The sequence below is a fragment of the Dipodomys spectabilis genome, unplaced genomic scaffold (assembly GCF_019054845.1).
Source record: "Dipodomys spectabilis isolate Male_0828 unplaced genomic scaffold, ASM1905484v1 ptg000054l, whole genome shotgun sequence".
NCBI lineage: Eukaryota > Metazoa > Chordata > Mammalia > Rodentia > Heteromyidae > Dipodomys > Dipodomys spectabilis.
In genome coordinates, this window is record NW_024870731.1 from 3,975,419 (window position 1) to 3,995,065 (window position 19,647).

General features: G+C 39.1%; 1 protein-coding gene across 1 annotated transcript in view; it reads right to left on the reverse strand.

Annotated features, from left to right (window-relative positions):
- Cacna2d3 (calcium voltage-gated channel auxiliary subunit alpha2delta 3) overlaps window positions 1-19,647 on the reverse strand; it is a 927,251-nt gene that overhangs the window by 53,013 nt on the left and 854,591 nt on the right. The window contains exons 32-35 of the mRNA XM_042679948.1: window positions 14,636-14,711; window positions 12,135-12,187; window positions 10,676-10,731; window positions 1,255-1,366 (exon numbers count right to left, since the gene is read on the reverse strand). Coding sequence (XP_042535882.1) covers window positions 1,255-1,366; window positions 10,676-10,731; window positions 12,135-12,187; window positions 14,636-14,711 — 297 coding nt within the window. The remainder of the gene's footprint in view (window positions 1-1,254; window positions 1,367-10,675; window positions 10,732-12,134; window positions 12,188-14,635; window positions 14,712-19,647) is intronic.

Here is a 19,647-nt window from a genome sequence, read left to right on the forward strand (position 1 = left end):
TAGATGAACAAAAACTATGGTAAGGATATATGGCCTCATATAGTCATCTTACAAAACTTTAACTACTAATGAACTCTGACATGATATTGGTGTAAGAATTGACAAACCATAAGGTCAGGAAACAAATCTGCATAGAGATGGGCTATAGATGTCATTATAAAATGACTGGAAATTAAAATTATTCAATAAAAAATACAGATTAATAAGAGTGCTTGTCTAAAATATACAAGGCCTTAGGTTTGATCCCAAACACTTTCCCTCTTCAAAAAAAATAAAGCACAAGCCAATTATTTCAAAAAGGACCACATCAGAATCCTATCTCATACCACTTACCCACACATAAAAGCAAAATCCATTGAGATTATAGTTCTAAATATGAAGGCAACATATTAAAGTACTTAGAATAAAAGGAATGTCACTGACCATGATATAATGTATTCATAAATTGCTTTGTTAAATGGCAACCCCTTTATACAGATATTTAAAGATAATTTTTAAGTATAAGACAGTATCATTATGCTATTAGAGCAGAGAATAATTTCTTAAACCAAGAAACAAAATTCACAAACCAAAGAATAAATAATACTATATTAAAAAAAACTTAAATGCATCAAAAACATACATAAAAAATGAAGAGGTAACCTAGGAATAGGAAAACACATATACAATACAATGAGGATAATTATAAAGAAATAGTATCCAAAATACAAAATATCCAAATTAGTAAGAATAGATCAAATTACCCCAACAGGGAACTGCCCAATGGGAATGAGGAGATCAGAAACTCCAAGATGACCAATAAAACTAATAGAAGACACTTTATTATATTAGTAAAAAGGGAAAAGCACATTGAACCATTGAGGAAACCATTTCCACTACAAGGGACTTGGCTGAATCTGAAACCTTGGTACCTGAAATAAAGAGATCTAAAGACATTCTTTGAACTCAGAGCTGAAATTGCCAAGTATCACTTAGGAAAATGCCAGTTAAGGCTTTCTTCAAATATCAACAACAACAGCAATCTATGTGCTAAGATGTTTGTCACATGCTTTGAATGCTTCTGAACCAACCCTGGACACACATAACAAGACTGAATGATGCTTCTTCCAAGTTGCTAGAAATACACCTTCATGCAAGAGGGCAGCCATGCCTTTTGCCCTCTCAGTGTTAACTGTGTGTCCTGTCTAGTCAGTTTTATACTAAGCAGAAAGGGGTATGTGGCAGGGAAGAGGAAATTGAGCTGAGATGGCTTACTTGGTGCAGTCTTCACAAGCAATGTTCCCAGTGGTCTCCTTGATGGTGCGCTCAGAGACAAAGGCAGGATATTCAGTATCACAAGGCTCCAGGGTCTGTTTCAGTTTCTGGGCTGGAGGAACAGGAACAACAACAACAACAAAAGAAAAGGGATGAAGGATGCAATTCACAGGCTCGGTGTTGTGCCCAACAGCCCACAGCAACTCAGAATGCAGTTCTGCTTCTGCTGCTCTGAGATTTTTCTAGGCACAGCATAATGCATTATTTTCTAATTAGTCAAGTGATTTCGTCTGCCAAGCAACTCTATAAGCTATAATTCCTGAAGCAGTTGTGTTGGCTTGATCAGCTATCATTTATGCATCATAAGAATTCTATTTTCTATTTCTCTGGCCTCAGATTCACTTAGGTTTAGCAGCCACACATATGTACATCTGAAGAAATGTACAAAAGCTATGGCGTATTATTTAAGGTGAGACAAAGTTCATGATACAATTGCACGGTTTTATTGTACAAAGAACACTGAAATGTATAATAGTGAAATACGTAATGTCTTTGAAGCACAGCTCTAAACCAAATCCTACTATTTATGAAGTTCCATGTCCAATAATATCATGTCAATTTCAAAGCACTAAATAATCCTGGTACATGGAGGAGCACATAGTAGGCACACTATAAAGACTTGGTAGTCAATTAAATTATTTTAAATAGTTTATGTCCCGTGAATATGATCAAAAAAGTCTCAGTTTTCTTATTTGTAGACTATAAGATTAAGAGGTCTTCTCTCAGAAATTGACGTGAGAAGTGAGTGAAACAATATATTTTAGGAATTTGGTCTAGTACCTGAAATGCTAAATAATAATGAGATCCATGACAGAAACAGCATAAGCAGTAGAACACTGCCATCATGACCATAATGATGATGGCTCCTACAGCACAGTGGTTAAGGCTTAAGACAAGTTGGAAAAAAATCCCGCTCTGCTTCGTCTTGCTAGTCCTCAGTTTTCTTACCTGTAAAATGGGCATGCTAGTGGTAACAGGTACACTTTACAGGAAGCCTGCTCACTAATATTTTCCCAATAGAATGCTTGTAGGTTTCTGACATACCAACTTTGTATAAAGTTTATGGACACTGTCTATATAGGAATATATGATTTATGTTTGTAATTCCCAAACAGGAGGGTTGTAACAAAGCGTCGTGTAATTGCAACTTCCGAAGTTACATTCCAGATATCTCTAGTTGAATGTCAGAACCATGCATGGTATGCTGTCCATCCTGGAATACTGTGGCTTTGAGTGCCATCAGTGTGACTGACTGTTGGCTAGCAATTAGGTAATTGTTGGATGATCACTAAAGCATTTATATACTAACATGATTGTTTCTTATGGAAAGGCTCTTTCATTGAGTTCTCTTTACCAGGAGAAAATATTTTGGGGTTGAAATATAATACAGTTTTTCTTAGTGTAGCCAGAGCATGAGACTTCAAGAATGGGTCAGTTATATTAAGATGAGATGCCTATCATCACCTCAAATGGAATGGCATAAATGGATGAAAGCATGTGCATGTCCTAACAGAGTGACACATAACGTCTACACACATGCCATGCACATATATACAGACTGCATAAAATGGCAGATACAGAGCTAAGTAGTAACCACCAGCATGCATTCTGCTACTGCTGTGTGACATCAGCTGGGTGGTTAGCCTTTCTACTTATTAGTGTCCTCCTTTCCACCCAGTTCATGTGGTTGCATGCGAACCATTTGGAAGTCATGGCCACACTGTGAGTCCTATTTAAATGTAGGCTGTTGCTGCTCCATGACTTTTCTCTTTCCTCCTCTGGCCTTTTCCTAGCCATTTCTTTTTGGGTAGTAATTTCAAGCAGATGGCTGTCTATCTGATTCCAATGGTTATAAGGTCTTAGCAATCAGTACTGTCCAATCCCCAGTACCTGGCAGTACTATTCCTGGGAAGGGCCACCAAGCTAATGATGCTCCCAAATGGTGCTTTACAATGAGTAGACAAAGAATAAGGATCCTCAGTGCCATGGCAAGTTACCTTCCCCTCAGGTGACAGGTAACATCATCTCCCAGGCCCATGTCACAACCCAGAGGAACATTTAGTGAGAATCTCATTTTCCCAGCTCTTACTCTATGTCTCTGTGTTGTGAGGAGGAAATTTTTACCACTTATTTTTATATATTAAAGATGACTTTTACTTTGAAGTGATCTCAAAATCATGGAAAATCTCATGTAATTTTTAGATTCATGAAATTCTGAAAGAGTTCAGAATTCCTGAGCCATTTGTTAAGTTGTCAACACAAAGCCTTTAAATATTATTATTATTATTTTGCTTTTTGAATGAGTATACATCAATGCAAGAGGGTTTCACTGTATTAATTCCCTAGATGGGTACAATGTACTATGAACGAGTTTGCTCCCTCCATTGTGTTCCTTAGATGCCATCCTTCCTTCCTTTTTAAAGTTGTTTGGTGGATTGCATTATGCTGTTTTCATATTTATGTATGCACTTCGATCCTCTTCACTCCTCAATACCCTTTCCTTTCCTTTCTCCCCTCCAGCTGATTCCCCCCAGCAGTCCTTCTACATTTAAGTCTCATGACTAGCATCACCTTCATTATTTTGATTCCACATTTGAGCAAGACCCTGTGATACTTGACTTTTTGAGCTTGTTATATCTTGTTCCATATAAAGTCTAGTTCTATCTATTTTTGTGTAAATGGCATAACTGTATTTCTCATTATGGCTGTGTTAATATTCCGTGGTATACACCATGCTTTTAAAAACCCATTAATCTGTTGAGTACCTCAATTTCTTTCATTTACTTTTCTGTCTTTTTATCTTGGGGAGATGAAATTAAAACCTCATTGGATCTGGCTACAATTTGATAACATTTTCTCAGTTGTTATTCTTTTAATTTTTTTTTTTTTGGCGGTTGTGGGACTTGAACTCTGGGCCTGGGCGCTGTCCAGTTGTTATTCTTTTAATCTCTTTTTATGGAGAACAATTCTGATTTTGAATTTAAGAAGTTCCCTTTTAGCTAGGGGACAGTAGCTCATGCCTGTAATCCTAGCTACTCAGGAGGCTGAGATAGGAGGATCACGGTTCAAAGTCAGCCTGGGCGGAAAGACTGTGAGATTCTTATCTCCAATGAACCACTCAGAAAACTGGAAGTGGTGCTGTGGCTCAAGTGGTAGAGCTCTAGCCTTGAGCTGAAGGGACAGGGCCCAGGCTCAGAGTTCAAGGTCTACAAACAACAAAAAAAAATTATAAAAAAGTTCCCTTTTATCTTTAAAGAACTTTGAATTTCAAAAAAATGAGTCAAAGTGAAATAAAGGTTAATTACACAAAGTCATAGATTATTAGTATATATGCCATATGCAAATAGCATATAAAATCTATACATGGAAGAAGCTATGTTATGGAATTTCTGTGTGCCAGATGCTGTTGTGCTTTACATGTATTAATTTATGCAATAATAAAATATGAGATTAAAAAATAAACTGAGGTAGGAACAATTTTGATCTCTGCCTGCAGACAGTTCAGTGGAGGCAAGAGGATTGGAATAAACAATTTGCCCAGGGAGGCAAAGAGAAAATTTAAACTGGAGCTATTTGTCTGTAGCACATATGTTTCTCTGCTTTGTGGAGTTGAGCCAATGAAAGGAAGAAAGAAAATGTCTTTGGGGCAAACAGTGAGGCAGTACACACACACACACACACACACACACACACACACACACACACACACACACACACACACTCACATACACATGATTTAAATAAGCCCAATAATTTCACCATCTCTAATTCTAATTGCCTGGGCTCAGCTTCAGTGGAATGAGTCCAATCCTTCCTATGGCAAAACTCATTTGGCCATGATACTTTCTGGAAATGAAATGCTTTTCCTTTGACAATTGTATGGTTCCCTGGTTGATGTGGTGATAAACGTTGAGTCTATTTGCAGCATGACTACAGATTGGCTGGAAGTTATTTGATGTGCTTTTGGGGAAATGTACAAATTATATAAAACCATGGCCACATTGGATCTAAATAACATGGACCTTTCTTTATCTAGAGTGCTACAGAAAACACCCTACATATTTTCCAGGCACTACTGTTATCTGTGGAACTTCAAACCAATAGCCAAATTTGACACCAGTCTGTTGGGTTATTTAATTCTGGGCATTGAAAACTCACAGTCGTACAAAAGTACAGACATATAGTATGGTGTTCTGCTAGAGCAGTTCCTTCGGTTTCCAAAAAGAACTGAAAGTTAAACATCAGATTGTCCTATGTCTCATAGGGAGTGATACATCATGTACTTTTCTTTTGTTTTTCCAGTGCTGGGAATTGAACCTGAGATCTTTTTCATGCGATATGTGTTCTACCACTAAGCTATGACTTCAGTCCACCACCATTATTATTTAGGCAACAAACAACCAAAACCTTTGTAGCCAATGCTCTCTAAGCACTTGCTACATACTGAACACAGTACCAGGTCATTTGTATGAATGAATCCTCATCACTACATGGTGAGTGAGGCTCTGCTATTCCTTGTTACATATAAAGAAACAAAATCTCAGTGAACTTAAGATGCTTTGCCCAAAGTAACACTGCTGTGAGTGGTACAGTCCAGATGTGAGCAGTCTTTACTGTCACACCACTCTGCTTCCTTCCCTGGGGATAGTGGATATCTAAAGCTGAGGTCACCATGACCTGCTACTCACTGTGAAGCATCCAATAGAGCATCCACACAATTGAATTTCTTTAATTTTCTCTTAGCAACAAATGTCCCTAATGAGAATTACTGACTTGGGTTCACTGCAATTATGTGCAGACAATTGGGAGTGAATAGATTTGCCATTTTAAAAGCCTTCCTCTTTTTTTTTTTTTTGTCTCTGTGAATGCATTCCCATTCATGACTGGGTGCCAGCAAGCTCCCATTCCCTTTGTGCAACTTCACAAAATGATACCTTTGTGATAATCAAGCAGAAATGGGCTTCCACAGTCCCCTTCATTAAGGAAACAAAGCAGATAAACAGTGTAATTATGGATTCCATTTTTAGCTGAAACAAAGATGTATGTCTACGTTCAGGGTTTTTATCTAGCGAGGGAATGGTAGACTTAAGATGAAGAGATCTTGCAAATGAATATGGTGTTGAAACTTTTTCAATCTTACACTGGTTTATGATTTATATTTCCTTTAAATAAGACATCAGTGGATAAGTTAACTTGCCTCCATGTATCCTATTCATCTATCCTATTCCTGCCCAGTAGATGACTTTAGGTCTGAATGACAGTTCTAATATAGCATCCAGCTCAACATCTAGGTGCAAAAAATGGAAATCAATATCCTGGTGGAAGGCATATTTTGGTTTAGGTCTGAGTCATTATCCATCCACTACACATACCAGATAGCTATCATCTATGAATCTAAGCACCCACCTATATATTATTATATATTATATATATAATATATATATTATATATATTATAGCTTATAATTTATGACTAGCTTTCTCTGAAGTGCCTATCAATGTCCACTTCTCTAGTATGTTGAAGGGTTTGATAATAATTTCAACAGGATTACCAGCTTTCGGGAAATGCCAAACCATTCTATATTGATATACCACATGGAAGCAATGTAGTTATTGGACAAGGGCATTTTATATTCTTTAGGAAGAAATTCTCACAGTATGGAAGTAGAGTGAGGAGGCCTTTGGAATTATCTATCCATTAGGAAGCTACTAAGACCCTTGTGATAGAAAACAGAATTAAAGCATCTCAATACTCCTTTTCAACAACTAAAATTTAGACAAATGTTGGACTAGCTGTGGTGGGGTGAGAATGCATCTAGAATTCATACAAAGACTATATCCTTCTTATTCCTCACCCTCTGCCCTGCTAGTCCACACAATGACTTCTCAGCAGTAGCATTACTGATATTTTGTTTTGGGGTCTGTTTTATGGATTGCAGTATATTTAACAGAATCTCTAGCCTCTACTCACTTGCCAGTAGCAAGTTATAAAACAAAAAATGTTTCCAGATATTGCAGAGATTCTTGGAAGGCAGAATTGATGGCTCCCTGTTGAAAATCACTGACTTAGGCAAAGATCACAGTGACTTAAATTCCACAAAACTAAAAAATAAGCATTGAATCTAAGATCAAAACGAAGAGTATGAGGAGATGTCTAAGGTGCCCCCCCCTGAAAAAAAACACCTCAAATAAAACAGTTCAAGGTGAGTATTTTGTCCACACCCTAAACTTTGATGGAGGCTAGATTTAAAGGTGATGAACCAGGAGTGGAAAATTGGGAGAGGAGGGGATTGTGCGTGCGTGCATGCGTGCATGCGTGCATGCGTGCATGCGTGCGTGTGTGTGTGTGTGTGTGTGTGTGTGTGTGTGTGTGTGTGTGTGTGACAGAGAGTACTAGACCTTGAATGGAACTGATGTGCTACCTCTTGAGCCACACTTCTGACATTTCACTCTTTAGAGATAGGTGTCTCTTGGATTTCTCTGCCTGGGCTGTCTTTGAACTTCAATCCTCAGATCTCAGTCTCCTGAGTAGTTAAGATTATAAGCATAAACCCTAAGTGTCTAGCTGAAAGTTATAATTTGAATATGAAATGTCTGCCACAAGTTCAAGTGTTAAATGCTTGCAGCCAGGTTGGTGGCACTACTTTTGGAAGTGATGGAAATTTTCAGAGGTGATAATTTTTGACTAAGACACCTGGCTATTTCTTAGTGTACTCAGGGCTGAGGAACAATAAGCTGGTTATCTTCAGTGCTGTGCTGGTCAGTCTTTTTGTCATGGTGACCCAGTACTTGAGAGAAACGATTTAAAAGAAGGAATGATTTACTTGGTTCACATTCAGAGGTTTTACTCCATAGTTAGTTGGCTCCATTACATTGGAGCTAAAGTGAGGACAGCGTGGTAGCAAGAACATGTGCGGGAGGAGACTGTTCATCTTACGACAGAGGAACAGGAAAGGCCAGAGACAAAGTACAGTCCCGAAGAAACCCCAAGTGACCCATTTCCTCCTGATGAGCCCTACCTCTGTACTCACCTTCATAACCAGAGGACTTGCACATTTTATCTTTCACAAGCACATTATGTCTATTGTTATCACCACTGATAAATGAGGAAAACAAAGTCCAGAGAGACAAGTGATCACATTCAGGACTTCCCAATTAGCCAAAGGTGGAAGAGGGGTGTTCAAATCCAGAACAATCATTCACGGGCAGAACAGCTACCCTGGCTTCTGAGTGATCATAGTGTTATTTGGAATATGTGGGGATTTGTCAATGGTAATATAGAGAGCTGTCATAACCATTTCTTTGACCACTATTAATGCATTTCTTCCTTGTAATCTCATTTGCCTTTTTAAATTTAGCCTGTTTATGTAAAATGTTGGAAAAGTTAGTCCTATAAAAATGAAAAAATAACAAGTACCTATGTAATAGATGCCTTCTCATTTCTTTTGCAAACTATGTGCAATTTTGAATCAAAGTAGATTTATACTACAGTAAAATTTCTTTTCATGATAGTTTTTCCCTAATTCTTCCTTTGATCTCTGTCTACTGGTCCTCTGTTTACCTAACTAATTGAGAATCTTACTTAGCTCCACATTTTCCTTCCCCCTCCTCCCATTAGAGAGATTTTTTTTGGTACATTGTACAATTTTATATTTTAGGTTTTATTACTTGATTTTGTGGGGGATTTTTTGAGGGGGTGATAGCACTCAACACCTGGCTTCTGCTTCAGCCTTCCAGTTAGCTGTGACTACAGATAGATAATACTCTAGCCAGCCACATGAGAATATTTTTCAATGTCATTAAAAAGTCTGCAGAGACGGGGGAGTAGTGCACACTTATAATCCAGTTATGGAGCAGGAGGATGAAGAGTTCAAAACCACACTGGGGTAGTGTTCTAGGTCAGCCTGGGGTAAATAGCATGATCTTGTCTAAAACAAACAAAAACATAAAATCCCTTGCAGAAATAACATACTTTACATTCTATAGATGGGTTGTAGTTTTAAGATTTCCTATTGGTCGACACTTAGAATTGCCATTATTTGCAATCATAAATTCCCTAAAAATGATAATTATCATACCCATACCCAGTTTTGATCTCATCTCAGCTAATTCCCTTAGGCTAAATTTCTAAAAGTGGGACTCTGGGTACTCACTGTCATTCAAAATTGATACTGACCCAGCAAGGAGGGGCTAGAGACAATAATGGTCATGTGTTGCCCAAGGATGACTTGTATGCATATTTAAGAAACAGAGATTAAGTCCCTATATGCAGAAAGCCAAATTAAGTGCTGTAACATTTTGTATAGTGAAATTGCAGTTTCATGTAAAACAAGTAAACAATCAGCCACTATAATGTTAAGAAACATCTGGGAATCATGGGTGAAAAGATGGAAGGAAGAACAACTAGGAAGCATTGTATGTTTCCTGAGTTACTGTTAGAATTCTAGTAACTTGGTATCAAAAGGAGGAAAGAAAATATTTTATCCCTTGTTCCTGGGTGAATGCTGATACATTACTTATTGATCTCATTTTAAAAAATGATATGCTACTAAACTGCAAATCTCAAGCATTCCAGATTAACAAAATGAATGTGAATGAGTATATACACAAAGAAAAGAAAGAAACTGAGTGTATTTGAAAAAAAAAGATAGTAGTTGACTGAGCAAGTGTGGGAAAGACCACTGGGAGACAATGCTTATTAGGAGTATGTTAGTTTCAAAGGTAATCATCATTGTCAGAGTTATCACTGTCATCACTATTATCAGGAATTAACTAGAGTTGACATCTAATGTGCCAGTTTCTGGTGAGCCTATAACACAATGTATTCTCTCATTGCCCACACATATACTCTCTAAGGGATATCCTTCTTCTCATCATGAGGAAACTAAGCTGAGGAAAGATATTGTGAAAGTTTAGCCTCTAAGCCAGACTCAAATACATACTGACCTAACTCCATTACTCGTGGATATAAGAAGTCTCTATTAACTACTGCTCAAATCACTGGAAGCTTCTGATTTATATTTTCATGAGTATTGTGAGAACAGGAAAAGTTGTTATTTATTCATTCAGGATTGCTCCCCAGCTTTCTGAAGAATTTATCTGGGCCCCGTAGGGCCCCAAAGACTTAGTTAAGAAAATCAGGTCAAAGTGTACACTCAATAGGGCAGAATAAAGCTGGTGGAATTTTGTTTCGGACTGGATGGCATAACACTCAGCACAACAGACAGCTTTTTGCTGACAGAGCTGGAAAGTCATCAAGTTGTCCTGCATAGTTTTCTGCAAGCCAGCACATCCCTGATGAAAAATAGGCAGTGAACCCTGGGTTTATCACTCTGGGGAAAAAGACACCAGTTACTGCTTACCTTTAGCTGTCATATCAGAGTGCCACCAACTGCAGAGGTTAAATTCCACCAGGAACCTAAACAGATGGTGCAAAAGCCCAGCGTTACTTGGTCATCCACCTCCTAGCTAGAACAGTGACATTCTGTGTTGTCTGGTGCTGCTCACCTCATTTGCAAAAATAACATCACACTTTGGAGACCTCAACACGGCTCGTTGTGTTCCCACTGAGTTTCCACCAGACGTTATCTTACTGAGTAAAAGGCTGTTTTACCGTCAATGCTGGGCTAAACCCCAAGTCAAGCTCACCTAGACTCAAGGACTCCTCGTTGAGAAATATCCTGTGGTTTGTGCAGAAATCATTTTCTAGTTGTTATTAACTTGTCATTTGCTCTTAATACCATCTAGTATGATTTTACAATAAACAAGGACATTGTAAAGGGATTCGTCCTGCCTCAGCTCAGAAATACAAATGGAATGTTCTTCTCTTCCTAGACCACAGTCTATAGTAACAAAGGATGCTTATAAAATTCATGCTGCAAGTTCAATTTGATAAAGCCTTGTGTGTAAGAGAAATGGGAGACAAATTTCTTTTTATGAAATGGTAACCCAGTCTGATTTCAGAAAAATCAAAATTTACTAATTTGCTACTAAAAGACATAAAATAATATAAAACATCCTTCAAATGACATAGACATAGGCCCAAATTTATTCATTCATTTTTCCGGTCCAGGTCAACTTGGTTAAACTAATATAGGTTCCATTAAATGGCAAGAATCTGCCTTTAATTCAAAGAATTGGAGTCTTGGAGGGGAATGGAAGGAAGAGAGAGTTTTGTGCAACTAATCAATCTGGTCTACATGCTTGTCCATTGGAAATATCTGCTTTCCTGTAACCCAGTTTTGCTGTAACGTGTCCAGTATCTGTTCTGGAAGTCAAGCCTTTCATCTTTGTGACACCTCAAGTCTGACATAAGTCACAGAAGCATCCAACATCTTCCAAAGAGGACCAGAATTTGACAAGGTAAACAATTAAATTGCACCTGGGAAAAGTCCCCAGCCTTCTCTGGCTCCCTCATGAGCAAGCCCCCTCCCCCGCCCCTGCACTGAGCTGAGACACCCCAAGTAGCTGTGGACAGCATGGCAGTGTGTTCTGACCACAGCCCACCCAAGCTGCATTAAAAACATCCAGACATCCATGTTAAATTTAACAGTAACCACAATAAATAAATTCGGATTGTATATTGCAAGCTGTTAGTCTGCTAAACAGTGACATAAGGGCATAGGAGTGATCCTGAATAACAACAAAAGATATATTTTTTTTTTTGGCCTTCATTATTTTGAGATGTTCAGTGAGTTTACCTCAGAGTATTATAAAATGTAATGGTTATTGAATGCATGGAACCAATCGCCCAATTCACATCAGAATACAAAAAGAAAAACAATACTACATAAAAATAAAAACCCAGAGGACTGTACTTACAAGACAAGTTCTGTCATTATCCACTTCACTGCAGAAAGGAAGGCATTATAAGGCTGGAGGGAAGAATTCAATCCATTACAAACAATGTATCACACAAAAACTTTGCAGTCTGACTTAAGGCTTTACATTAAGACAATGTTATTCTTCTAGAGAGATTGATATCAGGTTAAAAAACAGAGACTCTCTAGCTAAAGGAAGAAAATGGTTGGATACTGTATCCCAAAACTAACATTTTAAAACTTTGAACTCTCCTGTAGTGAGATGTGATTTACTAGTAAAATAAACATGCTCTAATACAAGGGTTATCACTGGGAGGAAAAAGGAAGTTCAACAAACAATGCTTAAACCTTTACCCTCTAGGGGCTAATATTTCACAGCCTAATGCTCAGGGGCTGGAATCAAATAACTAATTTCAAATGATAATTCACAGAACTCCCTTTTGGAAAGGTGATTCTGTGTTCTCTATCACTGTGTGTCATTCATAGAAATAAGCACAAATGCCATATACTTGATTTTTAATGCCTCCCATGAATTATGTAGGATTTGAGCTAGTTTTTCTTACACTTACATACTGGACTTTAAAAAAAAAATGATAACCATATAAACATGTGATTTTTTTTCTCCTTGCAGAAAATCTATAAAAGAAGGCATTGACAGCTTAATCTTTATTTCAGAATATTTTAATTAAAAAAGAGAAGTCAGATTGTTTACTCTGTGATATTTCCTATGTGGATAATTCAATTTCCTGAATTCTGGAAAATACCAGCTCTCCCCCTCAGTTGGCTCTTTGTACCTAGGTATGCCAGATATGTAAGTAGTAGGTGGACTGGGGGGAACAGGCAAAGACACTGGCAAACTCTGGGCTCCAGATGTCAGGTCCAGAAAAATCTCAGAACCTTTTATGGCTGTGTTTAGGTGTCACAGACTTGAAAAGTCTGCCAAACTCTGGTTTCTGAGGCAATGCTACTTAATCCTACTCCATGAACATTTTAATTGTAAGAACTAGAACTGGGAAGGGGGACTTCATCCAGTTGTAAATAACACAAGGACAAACCGAGGTTCCCTTAGCCATTCTATTTGGGGCCAGAAAGTAAATGAGCAGGAACAACAAAAACAACAACAAAAAAATACCGGGGGGTTAGAGTACCCATTAGCCCACACAGATTTCTGACTTCTAATATCTCTCGCTCTGATTGAACTATTTCAACATCTTTCTCTGAATCAGAAGGCTCTTGGGCCCCGAGGATTAGGGTCAAATAAGCATGTGAACTTCCAACTATTTTTTTTTAAACAAATGCATTATTGCAGAATCATGGTTTTGTCATTTTAACTTCAAAAAATCATATTTTCTTTAACACCCAGGTGATCAGACCACAGGACCGTGTCCCTTAGGTACATAGCCTGAGGCAGAGCTAGGAGGATAAGAAAATGAATAAAGAAGTCAAGAAGCTTTAGAGGCTTGGCATAGAGCCAGCTCATCCTGAGGCCAGGGGAAAAGATGCTCCCCCCCCCCATGCCTTCTCAATCTATGCTAAATAAAGAGAGATTATGTAAATATGAGATATGAGATTAAAAATTTATATTCACATTGTCACTCAGAAGAATAAAGCCATTGAGCTTTTAAGCCAAATAGTGAAAACTTATCTTGGGAACATTTTAAAGTCTGGAAACATTCCTGCTAAGATTAGAGAAAGACACCATCACAGTAAAAACTGGTATTTTTTCAAAACATCCGGCTCTTTTTTGCTCCAGAAGATTTCCAGCTCTGAACCTCTCTTGCTCTCCCATAATAGTAAAATCAAATTAAATACTTGCTTTTTAAAGCATCTCCTTGTAAGGCCTCTCAGAAGATAAAAGGTGTATATATTTGGAAACCAAAAATGACTTTTAAAATCTTGTTTTTAAACCAAATTTTAGGCTAAGTTTTGGCTATATTTAGACATACATGTGGATTATATAAAAGCATATCTTTTTTTTTTCTTTCTGTGTTTTAGGTAACTGGTGGTTAAAGTGACAATGTTAGCACTTTGTAAATGACAATTTAAAACCTGGGAGTAAACTGTAACCATTAACTTCTGGCAGTTTCTAAAGTTACAGTACTTTGTTGTTTGATTAGAAATCATAACATCATCAACAAACCCAGCTCCAAGAAGTATAACTTGATCAGGGAATAATGTCTGTCATCAAAATATGAATTCATTTGTGGGCTAACAGTTCTATTATAAACCAAAAGGGACGATTTCTGCTGAACAAAAGCAAAAATTCTTAAAGAAATTTGGCAAAAATGTCCTCTTTGCTCCTCCATGAAAAGTGGGTTATTGCATTAAATAACCAAAGCCTTCAGGTTGGGGTTAAAAAAAGAAGCAGTTTTTCTTAATAAATAAAGCCAGGAAATATTTTTAAACACTCATGGTCTTGAAAACCTGATGAGTTGAAAGAGGGAGATACGGTCTCACAGAGGGAAAGACCAAGGCACAGCAGGGTGCCAGCACTGTACTTACATCCAGGAGTCCATGGGCACTGTCACTGCTTTCCTTGTTGGCTCTGCACATGGCTTGATAGTCATAAAGGGTAATTCTAGAGCAAAGAAGGGAAAGGAGCTTCACAAATTGAGAAAACATAGGACCTAAATGGGGCTGTGTACCAGCCTGGAGGGCTGTTACCAGCACGGAGTATACCAGTCACAAATGCAGTGTACCCTGGGGAACAAGGAACATGGAAGACTCGTGTGACCCTCTAGAACTTGGGAGGATGTTCTTGGGAAAGGTAGAGTGAGACGAGAAAGCCTGCCAACTTGATAGCCATTTTGGTCTGAAATAAGGTTGATTTGCAGGAACCAGGATACTCCAGAGAGAAGATGAGTTCTGAACTGGACATGGGCTCTGATCTCCATGGTGGATGATCCCTGGGAAGGAGACCCTGGACTAAGAAATAACAGGATCTTTAACTTTCTCAAGCTCTAGGGAACAGTGGACAATTCTAACCGGTTCCTCATTGGCCCATTGTGCCTCTGTCCCCAACCTTGTCCTACAGGTCTCTCTATACAGGGCAATTTCTTGGCAAGAATTTGCATTGTCTTCTGTATTTCCTTCTGCTTATCTCTTATGCGAGAGTCAGGTGAGAGAGCACAGGGTTGAGCGCAGTACCTGTGGCTAGAGGATGGTGGATATTAATGCAGGCTGTGCCTGATTGAGCAGTTGGTGCTTTTACATAATATATACAAAGTTTGATCTTAAATTGCTTATCATATTGCCATGCCTCTGTGTGTGTGTGTGTGTGTGTGTGTGTGTGTGTGTGTGTGTGTGTGTGTGTGTGTGTGTGTGTGTGCTGGTCCTGGTGCTAAGGGCCTGGATACTATCCCTTAGCTTTCTTGCTCAAAGCCAGCACTCAACTATTCGAGCAATAGCAGCTCCTTTTACAGCTTTTTGTTAGGTTACTGGAGATAAGTCTCATGGATTTTTCTGCTTGGGTTAACTTTGAACCACAATCCTCAGATCTCAGCCTCCTGAGTAGCTAGGATTTCAGCACCCAGTTTCATATTTCATTTTTTCATATGTCAAATGACTTACAGAGATGCTCTGACAACCAAATAACCAGTAGTGTACAGTTGACACCATGCTTAGGCTCTTAACTCTATATTGTTCCCAAAGGCCCAAGAACAGCAGTGTGACATTCTCGTTGAAACTGGGATTGACACCAGTTATAAAACTGTAACTCATCCATTTAAACTTTTGACACCTCAGTTTCATATTGTGAAATGGTGAAAACAATTACTCCTTTGAAAGGTGCTCCTCAGGGCTAAAAAAGGTAGTCTGTGTTGAATTCAGTATAGTACTTGGTCATAGGAGACATTCAGCAGAAGGCAAAGCTGCACCTGCTGCTATTAGGATGTTAGGATGTTTTCACCATCACTATTAATTAATGTGATGGTGTTTAGAGCAGTTGGAAGAAACTCAGGTTTTACCCAGATGGCTGGAGGATAGACAAGCATGCTTCCTCAGCTCATTGGAATGTGCACTATAGAGTAAGACTTAAGCTTTGCTATGGTAGTCCCAGGTGCTCTCTAGAGTGAGAGGTAACTATGAGACACTTCTGCAACTTTTATACATGGGCATTTTAGCCAAGGATCATAATGATAATAGCTGATGCCTGTTGAACTTCATGGAGTAACCTAAAGCAAAGCATTCTTCTAAATACATTCTAACAAGATAGATTCTGATCATCTCAATTTTCCAGAGAGGCAAACTGAGTCGCATCCAGTGCAAATATTGTGCCTAAGTTCCCCTAGCAAACCAATGGAGGAGCCAGAACAAGTTGACAAGTTGGGGGCCAAGCTGGATCCACTTTGGCCTGCTTTCTGCTCAGAATTAGGATAAGATTCTCAGAGATGCTTTGAAGTAAGACCTATGGCCCATTCCATTGTCTTGCTGGAAGGTCAAAAACAATGTTGTTCAAGATGAGGTCTCATAGCCAGAATCAACTCACAACTCAAGATGAAAAGACTGTGGGGAAAGTCCCCAGCCAGGCAGAGCCAGCTGGCTGGCAAAACCAGCTGGTTAGGCTTGTGAGGGGCTTTTGCCATGGTAACCACCCAGCTGCACAGCTGGCAGAGAGCTCAGGATTTTCATTTCCCAAAGGCTCTTACTTATAAGCTGAGGCCAAATTAAATTGCTCCAGGCAGCTCCCAGGCCAGGGCTTCTGTCTTTCATTGCAAAACGGGGGCTTTGTGATACCTCTGCTGCTGAGGAGGTTACAGAATGAACCTTCCTGGTCTTCTCTACATGTAGACACCCTTAACTAGATGTTGCAGAAAGAAAAACTTCCAGATTATTACCCTTTTTGAAGTGATTTTGTTACTGTTTTAAATAACTCCGTTTTGTGGCTACCTGTATCCTGTTCAGCTGATTATAGAGAACATGATAATTGCCTACTTTCATTGGGCTCTAAAATAGGCACCAAGAATCATGCCCAGCCCAGGAGTGGTGTAGAGCTCAGTGGCCCTCAGCTGCAGGAATTTATTCTCATTACAGATAACATGCCTCAATCCTCATGGCATCACTCCTAGCCACTTCAACCAGGCTTGGTCCAAAGCCAGAAGCTTGAGGCCATACTACCAGCAGCTCTGTGCTTCCATGAAACATTGATAAAGACAAGCACAGTCTCTGAAGTAGCAGCTCAAAGTAAGGCAAACAAAGCATGGACAGCCCTGTGCTGCCCGGGACATGGAGACTTCTCTACAATCATTTCACTGGCACTTTTCTTTTCCAGCCAGACAAACATTTAAAAATATTTTGCTAAGAACTAGAAGAGATTACATTTAAAATTACTTACAATTTAAATTTATAAAGGTATAAGCTGAGCTCATAGGCTGGTTAGTAACCGTGGAGATCAACATTACTAACCACTATGTAAACATCTTAATATTTGTAAATACAGCCCTAGAAGCAGGAACAGGGAGACATTTGACATAAAAACCCATCATAGGACATAATTAAGCAACTCAGGATCAAAGTCTGAATGCAAAATGAATCACTGAAGTGGCATGGAAAAATATGGGCTCCTTTCTGAACTCTGGGGGCGATATTAATGTGTAAGGGCATGAAGCAGAAACTCGGGAGCTCCTTAACAAAGGGACTGTCACAGTGGGACGTCACAGCTCATGCTTACATGCAGAAAAGCTAGACTGGGGAAAGGAGGGAGAGCTCCACTATAGAAAGGTCCCTGTACCTCAACCCATAGCACCTTCCCAGCACAGCGCAACACCTCTCACACTGTCAATGGCAGTGAGCTTATACCATCCTGGCTTTAACCAGAAATCACCAAGAATAAGTGTAGATGACGAGAACTGATCACCAGCAGAAAATTGGCTTTCACATGGCTGTACTGGCCAGAAGCCCAGAACATGGAAGCCATGGTAGAGCACCTAAAGGAGAACCATGAGACCTCTCTGTTTTGCTAGATTAGGCAGAGGGTTCTGTGAACAGCTAATCAACACCTTTCCTAGTCAGGTGTTAATAATGTATATATTTAAAAAAAGAAAGGAAACAAAGCTGTAGATGCTTCTCACATCAGTATGTGGTCTAGGTAATAAGAGCGAAAACTAATAATTGATTGTTTTCTGTTAGAAAGTAACCAGTTATTACTGTTACAGTTAATAGGATAGGAAACTAAGGCTCATAATGGCCAAATCATACTTTCAGATATTACTTTATGTGTTACTCGGATTCTGGTCACTGTAACAAATACCTGAGAGAAAGAATTCAAGAGGCAACGAGTTATTTTGGCTCTTAGTGTAAGAGGTTGTAGTCCATGATTAGCGGGTTCTATTGCTTTTAGGTCCCTGTCAAGGCAGAAATATCATATGGAAGAACAATAAGAAAAGCCATTCACCCAGTAGCAGCCGGAAAGCAGAGAGGAGTAGCAGGAAGGGCTCAGCCCCTTACTCAAGGAGCTCCACTGGTCACAGTCTACCACCTCCCAAAAGTCTATTCAAATTTTGAATCTTCTGGGCACTGTTGATTCAAACCTAAGGTCCTAGTTACTTAGGAGGCTGAAGTCTGAGGATCCAGGTTTGAAACCAACAGGGGCAGAAAAATTATGAGGCTCTTATCTCCAAGTAACCAGTAAAAAGTGGGAAGCAGAGGAATGGCTGAGTGGCAGAGTAACTGCTTTGAGCAAAAAAGTCAAGTGAGAGTGAGAAGCATGAGGTCAAGCCCCAGCTCCAGCACAAAAACAAATCTGTAGATAGATAGTGAATGCATCAAGGGAACAAAAATAACTTCCTTTTATCCTTTGCCTCCTTGAGAGAAGCCCTGGTTTGACAAATAAGACTAAGATCCTCAGGACCAAAAGAAGGTCTTCTGAAGGAATGTGGTCCTAAGAGTCCAGCAACCTCCCAGTATTAAAACTGTTTGCCTCCACTCACAGCAAGAGTGTTGCTCTGCCAGCCACATCTGCTTCACTGAGGATCAAATTCATGGAAACTGAGTAAGGGATACCTAGCTATTTGCTTGTTTGCTCATTCACTGGCCCATCCACACAAGTTACTTTTCCTTGATTTAAGGGGTAGAATGTCTGCCTGCAAGAGCAAGCTTGAGTTGAACCTTTAATATCATCACCTACTCCCTTAGCAGAGATGGAGAGGATCACATTTCGAGGTCAGCCTGGCAAAATGTTAATTAAAAGCAATTAATGTCACATTTGAAATTTCCTTTGCGTGTTTGTTTGGGTGGGTAACAGAAGGGAAACATCTGAGTTCTGCTTGGGAATAAGTTAAGAGAAAATCCCCCTGAGTAGAGAAACTTGTAGGCTGGAGAAGCATCCTTGAGCTCTGCCAAGATCAGAGGCTATGTCTACAGTTCCGAGTAACTGCATCATAATAATGCTTGTGATGTGCTGAGCACAGGCCATGCAGACCTGCTGAGGTTGCTGATGACATTAGTAGTAGTGGTAAAACCCAGCAGCTGTTAGAGAGTTCTTATACATTCCTTGTCTGGCACCAGGCAGGCACATA